Genomic DNA, 20,043 nt, shown 5'->3' on the forward strand with positions numbered 1-20,043 from the left:
CCGATTGACGCAAAGTGCGTCAAAAAACACACCCTTTCTTCTCTGTTACATTGCTCCGGAACTGTTCATCGCAGCGAGATGAAACCTTTATAGCGTGACAGGGCAGAAGTGGGGCTTTCCAACGAGACCACGCACTTGTCTGTACGATCAAGTATGAAAATAAAAAAAAATTAAATCGAATTGCATCATATTTACAGCCTATACTTTCGCGTTCACCTGCGCACCCATCACTCTCGTTTGAATTACTCGCCCGAACCCCGGATCGCATAGATATGGCAAGCATATCAGATGAAAGAGGAGACACGGGGGCTATCCATTGGTATCATGTATATCGATCCTTCTGGCTTATAAAACAGACGAAGTGACTGCAAAATAATAACGTCATGTACACAAACCAACGCTGCACACCCATTACTCTCATTTGAATTACTCGCGGACCCGTGATCGGATAGATATACCACGCATGTCAGATGAAAGAGGAGACACAGAGCTATCATTTGATACCAAGTGGGTTATAAAAGAGACGAAGTGACAGCAAAATAATAACTTCATATAGCTGGACTTACCCCACGTTTTTGTCTGTTTTTGTGGCAAAGCATGTTTATAATCCACCGCTATCGTGTGTTTCTCTATGGCAAAGCATGTTCATAATCCGGTTTTGAGATCATAGCAAATTCCTGCATGGCATCCAATTCAAGGCTCACATTGCATCCCAATTTGTTCAACAAAGAAACACCTTTTTTGCCTTTACTTTGTTTATGGCAATGCAGTAAAAAGTTAAGAATCATTATGAGTGCATACACATGCAGGCTAACACGCAAACTCGGGTCAAGTCAGGTCAGATCAGTTAGTGTCACAGATATGGAGCGCAGAAAGATCATTTTTCATCAATAAATAAAAAATGGCATTTATTTCCGTAAATCACACACCACATACTTCTGTAAATTGCTCAGCCCCAGAGTATCCCTCCAACATGGCAATAATTGCCAGATTCAGGACAGTCTGCCCTACACACAAATGAAATGTATGTAGAGCTATGAGCTTGCTGTGGTGAGATACATGTGGTGAGAACATTTTTTATAATACGCTTTTTGTATTTTAATTCTTTAAAAATCAAAAATAAAATGAATGCTAGTCCTAATACATGAAATGATGGCAGATTTGGATAGCCTAGACTAGGCTGAAAAAGGATAAAGGTAGTGAAAATGCCCTAAAAACAGCTTAGGGTTCTAAGGGCTAACTAAACAAGGAAATAGTTAGGGTTTAAGTGTCCGGCTGGCAGGAGATGGAGTTGGTCATCCCATCTTACATGGGCCACTCTGCATCAGACTCTGATTGCTGCCAACCTGGCAATCCGGACCAGATAGCTACTGATGCAGGGCATGCATCCATGCAGAACAGTGATTTCGTTGTGAAACATTCTCTCTTTCTCTCTCTCTGTATGTGTGTGTGTGTTTTGAAGTCTTTGGGTAGTGAGGGCGTGGTGTTTCGGGGTTGAGAGGCCAGGTGCAGCAATAATAATCCTTCAGCCTCCCTGCTAAAAGAATTATGGGTTGTGAGTGGGACAGGGCGGCACAGACGACAGGCAGCTCTGAGGGGAGAGAGGAAGAGAGACACCCACGGAGAGGGGGATAGAGAGTGAGTGTGAGAAAAAAAAACGGGGGAGAAGAGAGACAGACAGGGAGAGATGGTAGACACAGACACACACACACACACACCTTTACAGAAATGGCTACTTTTTCCAGTTATATTTTCTTCTGATTCATATCAATTGCTGCCTTTAAAATAATGGTAACAGTGGCCCATTTTATCATAAAAGTTATCGTAAAAGTACCAATTTTTACCCCCTTCATTGGACAATTTGAAAACTCAAGTCATTGTGCATTGTCATTTTTGGTACAATGATAATTTAGATACTCTTATAGAGTGGGTGCTTGCGTTTATTTAGGAATCCACCGTATTGGTTTGTATAGAAATTAATATTAAAGGAGAAATCCAGCGATTTCTCACATAGATCTCCGTTTCTTGAGATCACCAAGTACTGTTGGTACAAAAAAAAAAAAAAAGCGTTACACTCTGGTGGCATGTCCGTGAGCCCCTAGTTCATGCCCCCATAGTGTAGCACCGTCTGGCTGCTTTAGGTGTTGGAACTTTAGGTGTCCTAAAATCCCCCTAGGGGATTTTTTTTCCATACCGACAGTACTCGGTGACCTCGAGAAACGGAGATCTATGTGAAAAATCGCTGTATTTCTCATTTGAGTGACACATACAGGTAAGAGGGCGAACATAGGTAATTGTCCGATGTAAACATTATTTTTTCCCAATTCTTACTTTGGTACGAGAAAAAAAATCATATGCTTATGGCACCCTTATTCATGAGATTGTTTTATCTGATCCATGAATTCTGCTTAGACTAATGGCACAATATTTAAGAAACACCATGTAGCTTTTTAACCTTAATAAAACACAAATACACTTGCTTGTCATTACTACTAATTAATTGTTATTATCATTAATATGGGGTTGCTCTCTGCAATGTAAAGTAAACCTGCTTCTGTGAAATCAGAAATCCTACAATTCCACCTAAACCGTGGTCAGACACTAGGACTTCACAAATTGGAAACTGTGATGTCCATCTTGGCCAATGAAACATCAGAGCAGGTTTCAGCCCCTGAACATGCTCACCGACCATCCTTAATTAAACCTGTGATTAATGACAAAATTAAATCAGGGAACATTGAGTAATTAATTCTGATTTAAAAAGCAAATTGCTTTACGGCCAGATTCCAGGGCTCCTTGTGCAGACGCTGATTTCCCCCCTGCCGCAAAAAACTGAATTCCCTTGGCACCCCGTAGCTTAGCGAAAGGTGTGAAATCAAATTATTATTATGGCGCTCTAAAGTCTTGTTTAATTCCGACACTTAAATTTAATTCACCTCCCCTCCACACGCAATCGGTGCCCATTCTCAGGGCATTTGGAACTCTTCACACAATCCTAATTAATTTGCTGCTTTTTGTCTGCCTGTTTCGCTCCCTGTTCGCAGTTTGGAAGTGCTGCTGGAATCAAATGGACAGTGGAAGACGAGCAAAAAAGTGTGTCAGGGTCTTGTGAATATGTGCATGCTTTAGTGTCTGTCTGCTAGTGTGTGCATGTGTGTGCTACACTGTACGTGTATGAGTATGTGTGGGTACTGCACTGAGATAATAGTGGTCCTATGTTCTACTTCAGTTTCTTGTGCCAAAAACAAAGTGGGCAGAAAGAGGGAGAAAGGAGGGGATCTTATAACAGTGATAACAATTGCTTTGACACTACCAATACATGCCCAGTCCTGACTATGGGGCTTCTGGCATTTTTTACCCAGAGTGAGCACAGAGGAAGGCTAGGCCTAGAAGGGAGGAAAGAAGTGGGGGGGGTCTGCTGGGAAGTAGAGTAGCAGTGGGCAAATCCACTCTTCACTCGAGTCCCAGACACGACAGAGTCACCCAGAGGTGACAGCCAGACCAGAGTCCCACAACGACCTAGAGAGATTAAATCTGTTAGGAAGCCATGCCAGAGTCTCAGTGAGTGTGTGTGTGTGTGTGTGTGTGCATGCAAGGTAACTAAAGAGGGGGAGGTTGGTCTCAGGCCACTCTTGGACATTGATTTAAAGGAGGTGCTTCACAGGAGGCACAAACTCAATGGCCTGGAAGGAGCACTCACAATCCCAGCTCTGACCACACACACACACTCTCACACACACACACACACACACACACACACACACACACACACACTCTTGCACCACTCTCATTCATTTGCTCACCACAGCACATGCATGACTACACAGGACCTCTATGTCTCACCATCGTAGTGCAGTAGTCCATTAACTTCATTAACAGTATGTGCAGTAACAGCAATGACACATGCTACTGCTAGCTCAACATAGAGACATACACAAGCATGTATACACACACACACACACACACGGACACAAATCACAAGCACATACATTCAGTTACACCTCCTCCTGCAAGCACAGTACATCTTTACACAATCTTAAACAACAATACAAAGGCTGTTTCAGCTGCAACACAATGTGGTTTCCTGGCCTGTGAGGTAACTCTAAGATCAAGCACTAATAGCTACGAGAAATACATTACATTAGGCCGACGCCTTTTTAGTCAAAGCGACTTACAACATGGTAAACCGTTTCAATACACAACTAAAGAAACCCCAGGGATCATGATGGTGTTCCTATGACCTTCAGCTGACTTCAGTTCCATGCCTGATGTCTCTCACACACACTCACACACACACACACACACACACACACACACACACACACACACAGAGAGACTCATTTGTTCATGCCTTCTGCCACCTTTCTTACACACACATACATACTCTACCTTTGTCTCATGTTCACATCAACATGCATATGAGGGAGGGATTATTCACAGAAATTTCAGCATTTCCATCAGAAATGATTTAAAATAATAAAAGCAATGAGACCGCTCTCATCACTGCTGCACTCATGTGGAAAATAACTTTGCATTTCAAATGGCGTTTCATAAAACAGACAGAGCACAGCCTGTCGCTCAGACACCAGAGAACCAGCACGGTGAATAGGAATGAGGGGGAGAGACACACACATGCAGAAACCCAGTCTCTCTCTCTCTCACACACACACAATGTCCCTCTCTCTCACACACACACACAATGTCCCTCTCTCTCACACGGACACACACACAATGTCCCTCTCTCTCACACACGGACACTCACACAAACACTCTTTCTCTATCACACGCACATCACTTGGGAGTGCACAGACTCATACCCTTATAGGCACAGCCTTTCTCAGAGGCCTACACACCCTCACACACTCATCCATGCGTGTGAAAAACACTGTCTTATAAAGAGAGAAAGAAAGAGTGAGAAAGAGAGAGAGAGAGAGAGAGAGAGAGAGAGAGAGAGAGAGAGAGAGAGAGGACCTGAGGCAGATGAGCGTGAAATCCATTTGGGCGTAGAGTGTGCGGAGCTGCCACTCATGCGCTGGATGGGCTTCTTCTGTGAGCTCAATGATCTCCACATTAGCACACCACTAATACAACCCAGCACACCACATCTTACAACTGATTAAACACAACCATCAGGACACTGTGGGACCAGCCCACTCACAACCAGCAGGACGGGTGTGGGACACACACACACACACACACACACACACACACACACACACACACACACACACTCTCTCTCCATGTGTGTGTGTTTGTGTGAGAGTGAGTATACAGCATATATGCAGAGACAAATTGCGTATGTGTCAGACAAATATTCTGTTTGTGTGTATGTGTATGTGTGTGTGAGACGATTCCCCTGTCTTGTGAAAGGGAGATTGTGTTTGCTTTGAAGAGATAGGGCTGAGTCAGACTCTCTCTCAGGGGGGGTGTGGGCGTGCGGCACTGCACGTCTATCTGTGTGTCACACTTTCCATGCGTCTGTGTTTGGTGTATGCTCTTGAAGGCATTCTATGATTGGCTGAGAGAGTGTGTATGAGGATTGCTGTTGGTGTATTAGTGTGTGTGTGCGTGTGTGTGTGTGCGTGCGTGTGTGTGTGTGTGTGTGTATTGTGTGTGTGTGTGTGTGTGTCTGTGTTGCCTGAAGGGGCAGGTCCCCGAGAATGTCAGATGTGTAAGGGTTTAATTATAGGCAACATTTACAGTCACTGATTAGCCATCAGTCAAGTGTGTGACATGAATCACATATGTGTACACGTGGCACGTGTGTGTGTGTGTTTGATAAAGAACATGGAAAAGTGGAAGGATTAAACAATACAGGATGGTAGGTAATTGGTTTGACTCTGAATATGTACGCACACACGGACACACAAATGGACACACAGCTATGTGAGAGCAAGCTGTTTGCCTTGTGTGACCAACAGTTCATTGGGGCTTGAATATAGTTAGTGCTCAGTTTACATCCCTGTGTGTGTGTGTGTGTGTGTGTGTGCACGTATTTGTGAGCAATGCAGATATAATACTGCACTGTTTGAGAATCCAACATCATTGTGAGAGTGCCATAGAGATGTCCCATAGTGGGAGAGAAAAGACAAAGCGCTTGAGCATTAACAGCCAGCGAGTGCAGTGAGCTTTTTAAGCCAAAATCATATGACAAAAATGTCAATGTCAAAATGGAAACAAAAACAACAACTTCTTCAATCTTCAATTCCATGAAGATTAACTGGATCAAGTGGTCTACAAGACAAACCCTCAGGAGGCTCACTTTTCTCTGCATCGAAATTCCAATCAGTATTATGGAGACACATCAAATCAACTCACATCAACAAGCTGACAAATCAAAGCCTTTCATTGAAATACACTGTTGCATCACGTCAGTCTTGGCACTTGTCTCTTTTCTACAGCCTTGCTGCTAATAGAACTACTGCCTGCTGCTTGTAGTGACACAGCACAGGTAGTAGTGATACAGTGCGACATAATGAGTGAATTACTCCTCTCAGTGATGTCCATAATTATGTAAATAGTGGCTCAGAATAAGCTAAAACCAATTCCAGTTTATCAACAAATTGTTTCAGGAAGAGTAAGTCAGGGAGTGCGGGATGGTTCAGGCAGAGGATGAGGACAGGAAGACTCACCGCAAACATAGCCCTGAAGTTGCTGAGGTCGGTGAACAGCTCTTCAATGGATGTCTTCTTGGGGTCGATGGCGAAGTACTCCAGCATGTTCTGGTAGAGGGCGGCCATGTTGCTGTGCATGGTGACCAGCTTCTGGTACTGCTCCCGTGCCTGCTGGGAGAAGCTGTGCAGGGGCCACGGTCAAGGATGACCACAGAATACTGGGACAGAGTGTGTGTGTCTGTGTACAGTATGTGTGTGTATGAGTGCGACTCTCTGTTACCTGTTTAAGAGGCTTGTGAATGTGAGTGAGAATTTCAATGCATTTACATACATGGTCAATTATTTTAAATTTGATTATGTGTGGAATTCATCTGCTTGAGTGTGTATTGCATGTGTGAGGATGTGCTTGTGTGTGTGTGTGTGTGTGTGTGTGTTTGTATTCTTGGGGGCACATATGTATATGCATATGCATTTTTTTGTGGCAAATCAAAATGTCGCCACCGTGGCAGTGAAAATATCATCCATATTTTGTGCCTGTTGTGCTTCCACGCAGGGAAAAGCGCAGAAGGCATCTCACTCAGTCTTTATTACGTCTGTGCATATTTTTTTTGTGTGTGTGTGTGTGTGTGTGTGTGTAAGCAAGCATGATGCCACCCCCAGACTGGGCACAGAAGTGGGTGAGGGGACGCGGTCCTACCAGCAGCTGAGCAGTCAGTAATTTAGCTCCTCATCTGTCTTTCTCACACATGCACTCTCTCACACACATGCACAACTGCCTTGGTTAGTGTGTTACAGTACATCCAATTAAAAACTAAAAACCAACTCTGTTTATGTGCTAGACAGCACAGTTTCTGCACGCCGTGTGTATGTGTGTGGGCACAAAGCACCACCAATATGTATACAGGCCTCAGCATAACCATAATTATGCTATATGTGATATAATGGGCACTTAAGAGTGACCTGGCTCAGAATATGTTAATCATACTCCCATGAAACCACACACACACACACACTGGCCTTGTGGCTCCAAACTTTGCCAAAGCCAGACTGGCTATTGTACCTTTAAAACGGTACATTTAGCAGCTGGAGGGATTATTAGACCTCTATTAGTGAGAGTAGACTCAGAGAAGTAGAGAAGGACACAGAGGCAGAGAGAGAGAGAGAGAGAGAGAGAGAGAGAGAGAGAGAGAGAGAGGACAAAAGGCTCTGTGGAGGGAGGTGAAGAAGCCAAAACAGGAAAAAAAAAAAGAACAGCAAAAGGACATAAAGTGAGAGAGGAAAAGTGTGGAAGGAGAGCATGGGGCAGGGGATAGAGGAGAGAAAGTGAAAAAGGCATGGAATATCTTTGAAGAAGATCAAAGTTCCCTGCACACAATAGCAGGTGAATAGGTGACCATCCAGAAGAAAGGAGAGAGGATGAGATCGATGAGCCTGGGGCAGATAGGGGGAGGGGAGGGGGGGCAAAGAGAAAGTACAGCAAAGGAAAGACACTTTAGGAGAAGACAGTAAGGATAGAGGGGGGGAAAATAGCTATTCCCGTTCTCATCATCAGCCAATGAGAGACAACCTTTAGCTTTCTCTTGCTCATACACAGATGAATACAGGCAGACACACTCATATGAAAACTGTAAACCAGACAGATTAGAACTGTACATCTGACACATTCAGGACCACACACAGATAAACACAACTGTACTTAGAAAGACATTAAGGAGGCAAAATAAGGCTCGTTTGATGGAAGTGATTAGAGTGGTAACAGAACTTTGTATTTGGAGACAGGTGTATGCAAGCTTGTGTGTGTTGTGTTGCGTGCTTGTGAGAGCAGATAGAGTTTAGGCCCACACAAACGCACACAGCACACTGCAATGTCAGATAGACAAAGAGAGAGCAGTCAAGCACAACCCAAGACTGAGAGGCAGTCAAGCGTGCGCTTCACCCAATCTCTCTCTCTCTCCCTCTCTCTAACACACACAGGTTCTGTTTGAGGAGAATAAAAGTGTGGAATCAATACGCAGAGGCTCTAAGCAGACACAGGACACAGATTGTCCACTTATAGTAAAGAGGGGTAGCAGCATTAGCTATGTGTTGTACGTGTGTGTGTGTGTGTGTGTGAGTGTGTGTACAAAGGCCCTTACAGAGGGTAACCAGATTGACTGATAGAAGTGGGACTGGAGGTGACACCTTTAGTCCTCAGTGTGTAAAGCAACACCTGATGAGCTTTACACAGAGCGGCATGTAGATGGCCCCTAACACACATCTACTGCTGTCTCCGTCATGTGCCTTTCATGTAAGGGGACTACTCACTCACAATAAAGATACTGATTTACTAAAACATGCAAAACTAAAGTTGCTAAAACACACACACACTGAAATAATGCTCATTTGTATATGCAACTACGCGCAAATGCTAATAAGCCGTCACACACATAAGTAAAGCAGAGCTGGGAGGTAAGAGCCATGTCAGAGGAGATAGCAGCAGGCTTTATCGCATTATTCGCTCTCTGATGTGTCAGGTTAATTAGTGAGCCCTATGGCTGATCTGGTTGCCAGTGTGTTAGTGCGAATGTCTCACAAATCTAAAATTGACCTGATAACATGAGGATGACAAAAAAAAAAAAACATGGTATCTCAATTCAAAACAAGAATTCAATTTGCATAGGTGATAGATGCACATAAAATGTGGATGAAATTATGACGCGTGAGTGGGACATATTTTATTTAAGTGTGTGTGATATGTCTGATGTATTCTGATGACATGTTTAGTATTGCAAGGGAGTGAAAGACTGGCCATGAATGAAGAAGAGACTAGTCTTTTATCAACTGCTCCAACACAGTCATGCAAAAATCAACTTTGGACAAACATCTTTCTTTCTACATGTCAACAGGACACTGGTCAGTTGTTTGAGGGGCCATTTTCTCTTCTACTCCAGTGCAGTTAGTGGGGGCAGTGCAGTTAGTGGATCCAGCCCAGTTAGTGGATCCAGTGCAGTTAGTGGGGGTAGTGCAGTTAGTGGATCCAGTGCAGTTAGTGGGGGTAGTGCAGTTAGTGGATCCAGTGCAGTTAGTGGGGGCACACAGAGGAAACACAGACACTGCTTGGCCTGTGGCTGCTGCTCTGTATTGATTGGATGCTTGAGCCTATTCTAAATCTTGCACCATTTAATGTAAAAACCAATGGAGAGCTTACATTAGATGTTAAACTTAACATCCTGCAAATATATACTATATAATCTATTGTAGAGCGGCAGTATGAAAAATTGTCTGTGTTCTGTTCAGTTCTGTGTATATATTATATGTGTCAGGTGCTCTCTCTCTCGCTCTCTCTCTCTCTCTCTCTGTGTGTGTGTGTGTGTGTGTGAGAGAGAGTGTGATAGGTGCTGCTCTCACTTTGACTCTTCAGTGGCCCGCTGGGGCCCTGTGAAGCGCAGCCAGGCTGCAAATGGAGATGCAGTGAAGAGCATGGCAGATGAATATCTCTCTGTCTAATCTGTCCATCCCCCTCCCTCTCTTTCTCTCTCTCTCTCTCTCCCATCTTTGACCTCCACTTCACTCCTGCGCTCATCTCTCTTCAGCACACTGCACGTTAAAGCATTCTATCAGTTTCTCCAGCCAGCATATGAGGCACAGATTGAGAAGATTGTGTGAGTGTGTGAAAGTGTGTGTGTGTGTGTGTGTGCAAACTATTGCTCTAGGTGATCCAATCACTTCCACACTTTAAAAAAGGCAAAAAAGATTGCAACAAGGTAATTCCAAGCATATCTGGGTAAGAATGTATTTTCAGGAATGTGACTGCTGAGGAAAAGAGGGCTGAGAAGATGAAAAGGAGAAAATGAGTGAAAGAAACTCAGTCTCAGAATGTGTGTGTGTGTGTGTGTGGCAGGCAGCTTGTGTGTGTTACATAGGGGAGTAGCAAGAGGCTGAATACTCTTTCGGTCTTTAAATATATAAGGCACCTTTTTATGTCTTGTTACTGCACATTTACATAGATAAAGTCAGCACTACAACACTCTCTCTCTCTCTCTCTCTCTCTCTCTCTCTCACATTTTCTGTGAGCCAACAAACAATCAAATCAGATTGCAGATATTCCTAGAGGTTCTTCATTATGAAGATCTAGGTTTTCAATTGGTACATTGGAAAGAGGAGTAGAAAGTAATCAAATGAGGGCGAATTGGCCGATTCTGAGGTCATCTGAGGAAAGAAACTTGAGTGGCCCACCCATCTGTCTCTCAGTCTCCTCTCATCTGTTTTAAACTGCCCAGCCATTTGCCAGATAATTATAGGATGGACAGACAAAGACAGACAGAGAGAGGCAGAGAGAGAGAGAGAGAGAGAGAGAGAGAGAGAGAGAGAGAGAGAGAGAGAGAGAGACTTACTGCTAGCTCCCCTTTCAGATATCAGGCAGAGGAGTGGAAGCCACACATAATTACTGATGGACTCTGACAAGGCTGTGGCAATGGAATGGTGCACCAAACTAGCCCCGTGATCTAATTATCCTGATGACTGCCTGTCTGTGGAAAGGTGAAAGGCTACTGAGCCCCATTTCCAGTCAGCTCCACAAGCTGACCAGGACATCTGACCAAAGGGTCTGATCCAGCTGGTCTTCTCTGAGCTTCAGCATTACGGACACACCCAGACCCATTACATTTCACTAACTATCTGCATACTACCAGCTACAGAGGCGTTTTGATGTAGTTCAGATTTCCTCTCTAATACACATATTTGTCAGCGGCCAGCTACTAGAGACTAACATGCCTGCCACTAAGACACTTTAGATTCTGCTCACGCTGATTCTGATCTCATGAAAGCAGGCTTCCCATGAAGCCCATGGGTGGATGAAACAGTGGATATGCACTCTTTGTGCTGTGTCCAGCCATGGCTTAGGGCTTCATCATATGTGCTATGATGGACAGTTGGACTAAGTGAGTGAGAGTGAGTGAGAGAGAGAGAGAGAGAGAGAGAGAGAGAGAGAGAGAGAGAGGGGGGGTCTGGGCAGCTTCATTATTAAACAGACACCTGTCTCTAGCCTGGCCTGTCAGTGTGAGATCCTTTGAGTGAATAATTAAAAGAGGTGTCAAAGCCACTGACATGCAGGAGTCCATGCACACACACAGGCACGCACCATCTCTCTCTCTCACACACACACACACAGCAGCTTTGCTCCCCAAATTGTACTTTATGAGTGAGTCAGAGTATGTATGCCTGTGTGCCATCTATGCATGTGTGTAAGGTTTCATGATTCAATAACCTATAGTAAAGAGTCAGAGACTTTGTTTTGGAATTGATTAGGATGTGGGTTATGTGTTATATGGGGTGTGGTAGTGTGCTGTGTGTGTGTAAGGATATGGTCATCTTGATGGTGAACAGGTCTTGCTGGTCCTGAGGGGAGCTGAAGGTCTGCAGGTCTCTGTCCAACTGCTGTAGCTGCCGCTCCATCTGACGGAGACTCTTCTCAAGGTTCTCTGCTGAAACTGCAACACACACACACAAAAACAGACAGTGGATAAGAAAATGTAAATATTCAGAAGCATCACTACACAAAGGCATGCATACAGACACACAAACAGCATCAGAAATAGCTAGTGGCAAATGGGGATATGTAAATACAGATGTAAAATATGTCTTAAAATGTAACACATTCTAGTATAAACGATAGATAACATTCAAACTGACATCCCCAGTATTCACCCCACTGTACTCTGATAGTTGTGTGCCGATAGAACTAATAGCGTAAGTGCGGATCTGTGGATGGAATGCACTGCTCCATTAAACGTGAACATGTCTCAATCCATGGGCCTTTCACAACAAATTGTGTGTTGATGAAATCCATGTATCAACACATTATGAGCATTGCCTTAACGGAGACACTGATTAAATCAGGCCAAACTGATTTTCTTGCCATACAGTATTTTCGTACGCAAGACAACTACTGAGCAAGCGTTAGGCCACCTTGATTGCATATAAAATAACATGCTGGGATTGTCATGTGGAGTGAGTGTAGAGAACATTATGATGCTTAAGGTGGAATCTGCCATTTCCCTGAAGTGCAAATGGTGAGCCTGGGGCACCAACTACGATAATACAAAACACCATGCACCAAATCCTCCAAACAAGGCATCGCCTTCAACAAAACCCTCCATCTCAGGTCTACAGACAGACGCTTCAACAACATAGTATCTAACAACAGTGTGAGCATGGGGTCCTGCCAGAGTTAACGCATGCTGTCACTGAGTGAGCGCTGCTGGACTGTATAGATAGATGCTGTCAGAAATGTGTGTGTGTGGTGTGTGTGTGTGTGTGTGTGTGTGTGTGTGTGTGTGGCGAGGATAGGCGGTGGGGGAAGAGCTGTACTGAAAAGTGAGAACAGAACCTCCCAAACAAGCAGAGCTCTGGCTGAGGTACAAACAAGTACAATGAAGTTTGCTCTCTCTTCAATCTCGCTTGGTAGCCTGTGTGTAGTGTGAGAAGTGTGTGTGTGTGTGTGAGTTTGTGTGAGAGTGTGTGTGTGTAAGACAGAAAGTTTGTTGATTACTAGTGTTTTTGAGGTTGCAGAGATGCAGGGTGCACACAGACAGGTGTACATGTGTGTGTGTATGTTCAGGCTGCAAACAAGTAATTGCTGAGCCTTAGACTGACCACTTCAATCTCCAGCCACCTCACTAACACATCCTTCAGAATACTGACACACACACACACAATACACTTCCTCACACAAAGATGTACTTACACACACAAGCTACCAACACTTCTCAGCCTGTCAAGCTGCAAAGAACTGACTTTAACAGATAAAACACATATGACTCTAATGAATAGCCTAAATATCACATAACAAGCTCTTCAGCCACTTGCTCAGTAAATTGTCACATACAAAGATGGCTCTCTGTATTCTTGTTTTGTTTTGACCATGCAAATACCAAACCACTGGCTGTGTGTGTGTGTGTGTGTGTGTGTGTGTGTGTGTGTGTGTGTGTGTGTGTGTGTGTGTGTGTGTGTGCACAGCTGGTAATCCATTCCTAATCAGAGAAGCCCACCAATTACATTGTAATACAGAAGTCAAGAAACAGCTGCATGCTGTAGGACCAACATGATTTTACAATATATGAGAGAGAGAAAAAAGAAAGTGAGAGAAACAATGAAAGAGAGAGAATAAAAGAAAGTGAGAGAGAGAGGAGGAAAAGGAGAGAGAGAAAGAGGTGAGGATGGCAATGAAAAGATTACAGAGACAAGGAAGGCAAAATGCCCATCATCAGGGCATTGCAACAACACAAATCTCCAAACAGAAGCTGAATGCTCAAGCCCTCCCTCACATCTCCCTCCCAGTGTAAAAACACCTCCTCCAGCCTCCTTTTAGTTCTCCTGTCTTCTCTTCTTGCTGTCTGGTGCCAAAATCTGCTCCAGATTGGCTGGTGGCAGCAGGACCCTGAGCTGGCACATGCTCCCGGGGCATCAGAGTCTCAATCAGAGCTACATTCATGAATGTGTGTATGTGTGAGTGTGTGAGTGTGTGTGTGTCAGACACAAAACAAAGATGGATAGAGAAAGGAGAGAGGGAAGTGAGAGAAATGGCTGTACTGACTTTAGTGGACTGTATTATGTATGCATGTGAAGACAATTCGGTTAGGATTAGATTGATATGGCAGGTGCTATGCAAAGGCAAATGTATGTACATGTGTGTGTGCGCGCACACGCACACTCACACACACACACTAACACAAGAGCAGTGGATATGATGAGGGGCTGAGACTCCCCAGGTGAAGTCCCCAGACACCAGCCTCTAGCGCCCTCTCATGGAGGTCAGAGGAAGGTGGACCAGAGCATTGTAGATGTCTCAAGACCCATCCAAGCCTATCCAATAACCAGATTAGCTTATTCTCTCTCTATCCATTTCTCTCTCTACACCGACAAAGACACAGAAACACACAGTTGAATTAAAATGTGAAATTGAAAACAGAGAAAAGAAACGTCATTCCCTGAATTTAGTCTCTGTACTCACTCACACACACACACACACACACACACACACACAAAAACACACAGTGTAAGTAGTGCGTACATACATACACTCACATATACTGAATGGAGTGTGGCTCAGGCAGTGAATGTTCACAGGATATAGCAAACAGTCAGCCATAAGAGGCCACATTATTCTGCATGTCCCATTTCCCTATTCACCACACACACAACCACCCCTTAACACTTTTCACCACACACACAACCACCCCTTAACACTTTTCACCACACACACAACCACCCCTTAACACTATTCACCACACACACAACCACCCCTTAACACTATTCACCACACACACAACCATCCCTTAACACTATTCACCACACACACAACCACCCCTTAACACTTTTCACCACACACACAACCACCCCTTAACACTATTCACAACACACACAACCACCCCTTAATCCATGTCAGTATGTATGTCTATGGGTGTATGTGTTGGTTGAGTGCCTGTGTTTGTGTGTCTGTAGTGCCTAAACGCAGGGGATAAATATGTAACCAGCAACCATTGAGTATGCGTGTGTGTGTGTGCGTGTGAGTGTGTGTGTGTGGGTGTTGAGTGCCCGTGTGTTGTGTGTGCGTGTGAGTGTGTGTGTGTGTGTGTTGAGTGCCCGTGTGTGTGTGTGTGTGTGTGTGTGTGTGTGGGTGTTGAGTGCCGTGTGTGTGTGTGTGTGTGTGTGTGTGTGTGTGTGTGTGTGTGAGAATGAGTCTAGTGCCTTATGGTAGATAAATCCAGCACACTGGCTCAGGCCGGTGTTGGTAGTGACTGAATAAATAAACGTGTTGATAAGTGTGATTATGGCGCTTGGCAGTGATGGATGTTCTGGAAAGTTCCGGAGTCAAGCGTGCCTCTGTATGAGTCTGAGAGAAGGGAACAGGAGGGAAGGAGGAACGGATAGACGAGAAAGGGGACTGGACTGGAGGAGACAGGGATGGAGGGAGGAGGAATGGCACCCAGAGAGGATGGGAGGCGCAGAGGGGAATCTGACGGGAGACGTGGAGATTCAGCAGGTTTCAAAACTAAAAAGCACATTCAAACAAAGACTGTGAGAGGGTGTGTACACTTGTTTGGTTGAGAGAGACTATGCAAATGGCAGAGTGCAAAAAACAACCATAGCCACTTATAAGTCCATTTACGGTCTGGTGGTCATAAAAGACTGCATTTCAGACCAGCAGGAAGCATTGCTCGCCTGCAAAAGAAGATCCACACACAATCTTTCTTACTTGACTCCTACAGAGTTACTAACAAGCTTGGAGTGTGCTGGCCTTGTTGTGGCTGTGTTCCCAGACATGATTCCTCTCTATCTACACACACACACACATACACACACTGAGGAGTAATCCCAGGGAGGCCCAGCTGGAGATGTCTCTGTCTGCTCTAGTCGGGTCATTGTGCCAGGCCTCCTAGCTACCAAGAGACCTCTGCCAACAGAGATACAGTTTGTCCCAGAGCTGGCTGCCCACACACATGGGCCCTACACAGCAGCAAAGCAGCCAACCACAAACACATGCATGTGTGCGCATACGGACACACACACACACCACCAATACACAAACATAGAAGAAGCCATTTCCCAAATCTTCATGTTTTTGTTGTTGTACTGGTTTTGTTGAGGTTGTAGTAGACTATATTTAGGCCCATGAACACACACAAAGGCAAATACACACCACAGCATACAGTTCCGTTACAAGTTCAAGTTATTGTTGAATACTGTCTTTATTGAAGTTATTGTTGAATACTGTCTTTATTGACTGTCTTTATTGAAGTTATTGTTAAATACTGTCTTTATTCAAGTTATTGTTGCTAGCCGAATGATCAATAGTAAGCTCACAAGACAGAACAGCTTTATAATTAGTGTGCTGTTATGAGGCTCTTCCGAAAGACCACTCCGGTCCACTTGAGACTTTTCAGTCCCACCCAGACTACCTAAATAGGACAGGCCACACACGTACGCACACACGCACGCACATACACACACAAGCACTTAATGAAAGGCCACCTTTTATCATACAAGAAACGCACACTTAAAGCAAGGCCACTCACACACTGTAAACCAGCGTTTCTCAAACTGTGTAAACCAGATGGGGCTCGAACTTCTCGTGAAAAACAGGAGTTTTTTATTTATTTTTTATCTGTAGCCTGGGCCCAGGTAGCACCCGATCTTAATGGACACACTGTGTTATTCACAGGGAAGCGCTCGTGTCAAGGCAGCTTAGTTAGTCCCGACCTACATGAGATTTTGAACCTTGTTGTGAGAGTGGTGAATTTCATCAAAACCCGGCCCTTAAAAGCGCGTCTATTCTCTGCACTTTGCGAAGAGAGTCCGAGTCGCCTCTTCTTGGAGGAAGAGCGCATGTTTGAATCTGCAAGCACGTTCACTAATGAACATTTCTTGACGAAGCTGGCCTATCTTAGCGATATATTTGATATATCTTAGCGATACATTTGAGTTAAATGTCCAGTTACAAGGCAAAGACAAGCACCTACCTCACCTAGCAAATAAGATTACTGCATTCACCAAAAAAACTTGAGTATGGGACAGGCGCCTCAATCGCGACAGTATTATGCCTTTGAGATTTCGAGTCGAGTCGGCTTTTATTGTCAATTTCTTTACATGCACTGGTCATACAAAGAATTGAAATTTCGTTTCTTACTTTCCCATGCAGACATAGACATGCTTTAAATACAGACATAGACATACTATAGACATAGCCATAGACAATAAACATTAAATTAAAGTGCAAGACTGAAATATAGAACATGTATGTATCAAAATAGAAATATAGGACATATATATAAAAAATAGAGGTAGTTGTGTTGTATATTTATATAGTCTTAACAGTTACATGAAGTTTAAACTTGTGCTTGTGTGACCTGTATATTTACATTGATATGCAGTATGCAGTAATTTCAAGTATATCAGGCTTGATGTGAAGCAGCAACACGTTAGGCTTTGCAGTCACAGTGCAGTTCCACAGGGGCGGTGTTGGGGGAGGGGGTTAGGGTAGACAGGATCCTAGTTTCCCTAGGTTCCTGGCTGGCTGGTGGGTGGGGGCTGTCAGTGATGGGAGAGTGGGTAGAGTGTTCAGCATCCCTGATTGCTTGGTGGATGAAGCTACTTGCCAGTCTGGTGGTGGTGGGGAGGCGGAGGCTCCTGTACCTTTCAGAGGGCAGGAGGCTGAACAGTTTTGTGTGCAGGGTGGGTTGTATCCTTGACAATCATTAGTGCTACTTGGTGAGGCCGGTGGTGTAAATGTCCTGCAGGGGAGGGAGTGGTGCTCCAATGATCCTCTTTAGCTGTGTTAACAGTGCTGGAGGGTCTTCCTGTTCTGATCTGTGCAGCTTCCCCCACACTGTGATGCTGCTGGAGACGATGCTCTCAATGGTCCCTCTGTAGAATGTAGTCATGACAGGAGGCGTGGCACTTGCCTTCTTCAATTTGCGAAGAAGTAGAGGCGCTAGGGCTTTCTTGCCAGTGATGCTGTGTTGGTGGTCCGAGAGGTCGCCGCTGATATGTACCCCAGAAATTTTGTGCTGCTCACTCTCTCCACAGCATCTCCGTCGATGGACAGTGGTGGCAGTTGTTTGTGGGTCTCTCTGAAAAGTTGACAACAATCTCCTTGGTCTTGCTGACATTTAGCAGGAGGTTGTTGTCTTTGCACCTTTAGCCAGCAGGTCTACTTCTTCTCTGTAGTGAGCCTCATAAGCCCTTAGTGATGAGGCCCACCAGTGTTGTGTCGTCATAAAAACTTCACCAGATGGTTGGAGCTGTGAGTGGTTGTACAGTCATGTGTTAGCAGTGTTGAAGAGCAGGGGCTGAGCACACACCCTTGAGGGGCCCCGATGCTCAGGGTCAGAGTGCTTGAAGTGTTGTCCCCATTGGACGTACTGCTTGTGGTCTCTGCAACAGGAAGTCCAGCAGCCAGTTGCAGAGGGAGGTACTGAATCCTAGCTTGTCCAGTTTGCTGATGAGTTGTTGTGGTAGTTATGGTATTGAATGCTGAACTGAAGTCTATGAACAGCATTCTCACATATGAGTCTTTATTGTCTAAGTGGGTGAGGGCTGGATGGAGGGCAGAGCAGATTGCATCCTCCGTGGATCGTTTGGCTCGGTATGCAAACTGGAAGGGGTCCAGGGTGGGGGTAGGATGGCTTTGATGTGTGACATGACTAGCCGTTCGAAGCACTTCATGATTATGGCGTGAGTGCTACAGGGCCGGTAGTCATTGAAGCATGATGGTGATGATTTCTTTGGCATGGCGGGTATGATGGTGGCAGTTTTGAAAAGTGATGGGATGACTGCTTGCTCCAGAGAGGTGTTGAAAATGTCTGTAAAAACATCCTTCAGCTCTTCTGCACAGTCCTTCTGAGCGAAATCACTGAAACGTCTGATTGGGAGCCACTCTTGTGATCCCTTGTATTAAACAGTAGGCCTACATCACATCCCTGCAAAGTTTATTTCAAAAATATTTCCCAACTAGCAGTGCTCAGTATGACTGGATTATGGATCCATTTAATGCAGCATGTTGGTATTTCATTGAATATATTGTACAATGCTGTACAATGCTGTAAAATGGCCTATGCTTCCTAATATGTTGCTGGAAAACAGAAATATATGTGTTATGTATTTATTGGGGGCCAAGCAGCGAAGCTGCGTGACCCCCAATATGCATGACCATCCTTGGTGTATTTGTGTGTGTTTTTGTTTTTATACATGATGTCATTGTATTGTGCAAATGCATAATGGCAGCGAAGACTCACACTATCAACAGTGACGTGGACGAGTAGACAAGAAAGGGAGACCTTCAGAGCACCTTTTGTGATCACTGTCAACAAGTGCTTGTGACGTGAAGTCAATTTACAACCGAACATTTCGGTTTTGATTCATATCGTACAGCCTAGTAATAATGGCACCATACCAATTATCTGCAAATTTCAGTATTTCTTTCAGCTGCATACCCAATCCTTTCCTCCTCACGCTCATGCTCCCTTTACTAGTTAACTGTTTTTGAAACCCTGAACCCCATCCTTCTGTCTCTGTGGTGTGCTGTAATGTGCAGAGACAGTTGGCCACCCTGTTGTTTCAGCACTGGGGGGCTGCCCAAGGCAATGTGACCATACAGGACATGCCTGTCAATTTCTATGTTTCGATCAATATAGGAGTCTCTCTCTGTCTCTCTCTCACTCTCTCTCTCTCTCTCACTCACAAACACACACACAAATGTCATAACATACAAATAAATGCACAAGCACACACAGTGTGCTCACACACCCACCCACACATGCATCAAGGGGATTTAATCCATGCTGAGAGTGTCAGTCAAATCACATTACCTATGTTGCAGTCATTTCAACTGCAGTAAATCCCACTACTACATTTGTTAACAAACTGCCACCATAATCATACAATCAAATCA

General features: G+C 44.5%; 1 protein-coding gene across 1 annotated transcript in view; it reads right to left on the reverse strand.

The window, feature by feature from the left end:
* Window positions 1-20,043, reverse strand: part of LOC125288300 (protein diaphanous homolog 3-like) — a gene marked incomplete in the record, with an annotated part of 178,881 nt that overhangs the window by 70,795 nt on the left and 88,043 nt on the right. Inside the window, 2 exon segments of the mRNA XM_048234536.1 lie at window positions 6,633-6,797; window positions 11,958-12,082. Coding sequence (XP_048090493.1) covers window positions 6,633-6,797; window positions 11,958-12,082 — 290 coding nt within the window.

The sequence above is a fragment of the Alosa alosa genome, chromosome 23 (genome assembly GCF_017589495.1).
Source record: "Alosa alosa isolate M-15738 ecotype Scorff River chromosome 23, AALO_Geno_1.1, whole genome shotgun sequence".
In the NCBI taxonomy this organism is placed as follows: Eukaryota; Metazoa; Chordata; class Actinopteri; order Clupeiformes; family Clupeidae; genus Alosa; species Alosa alosa.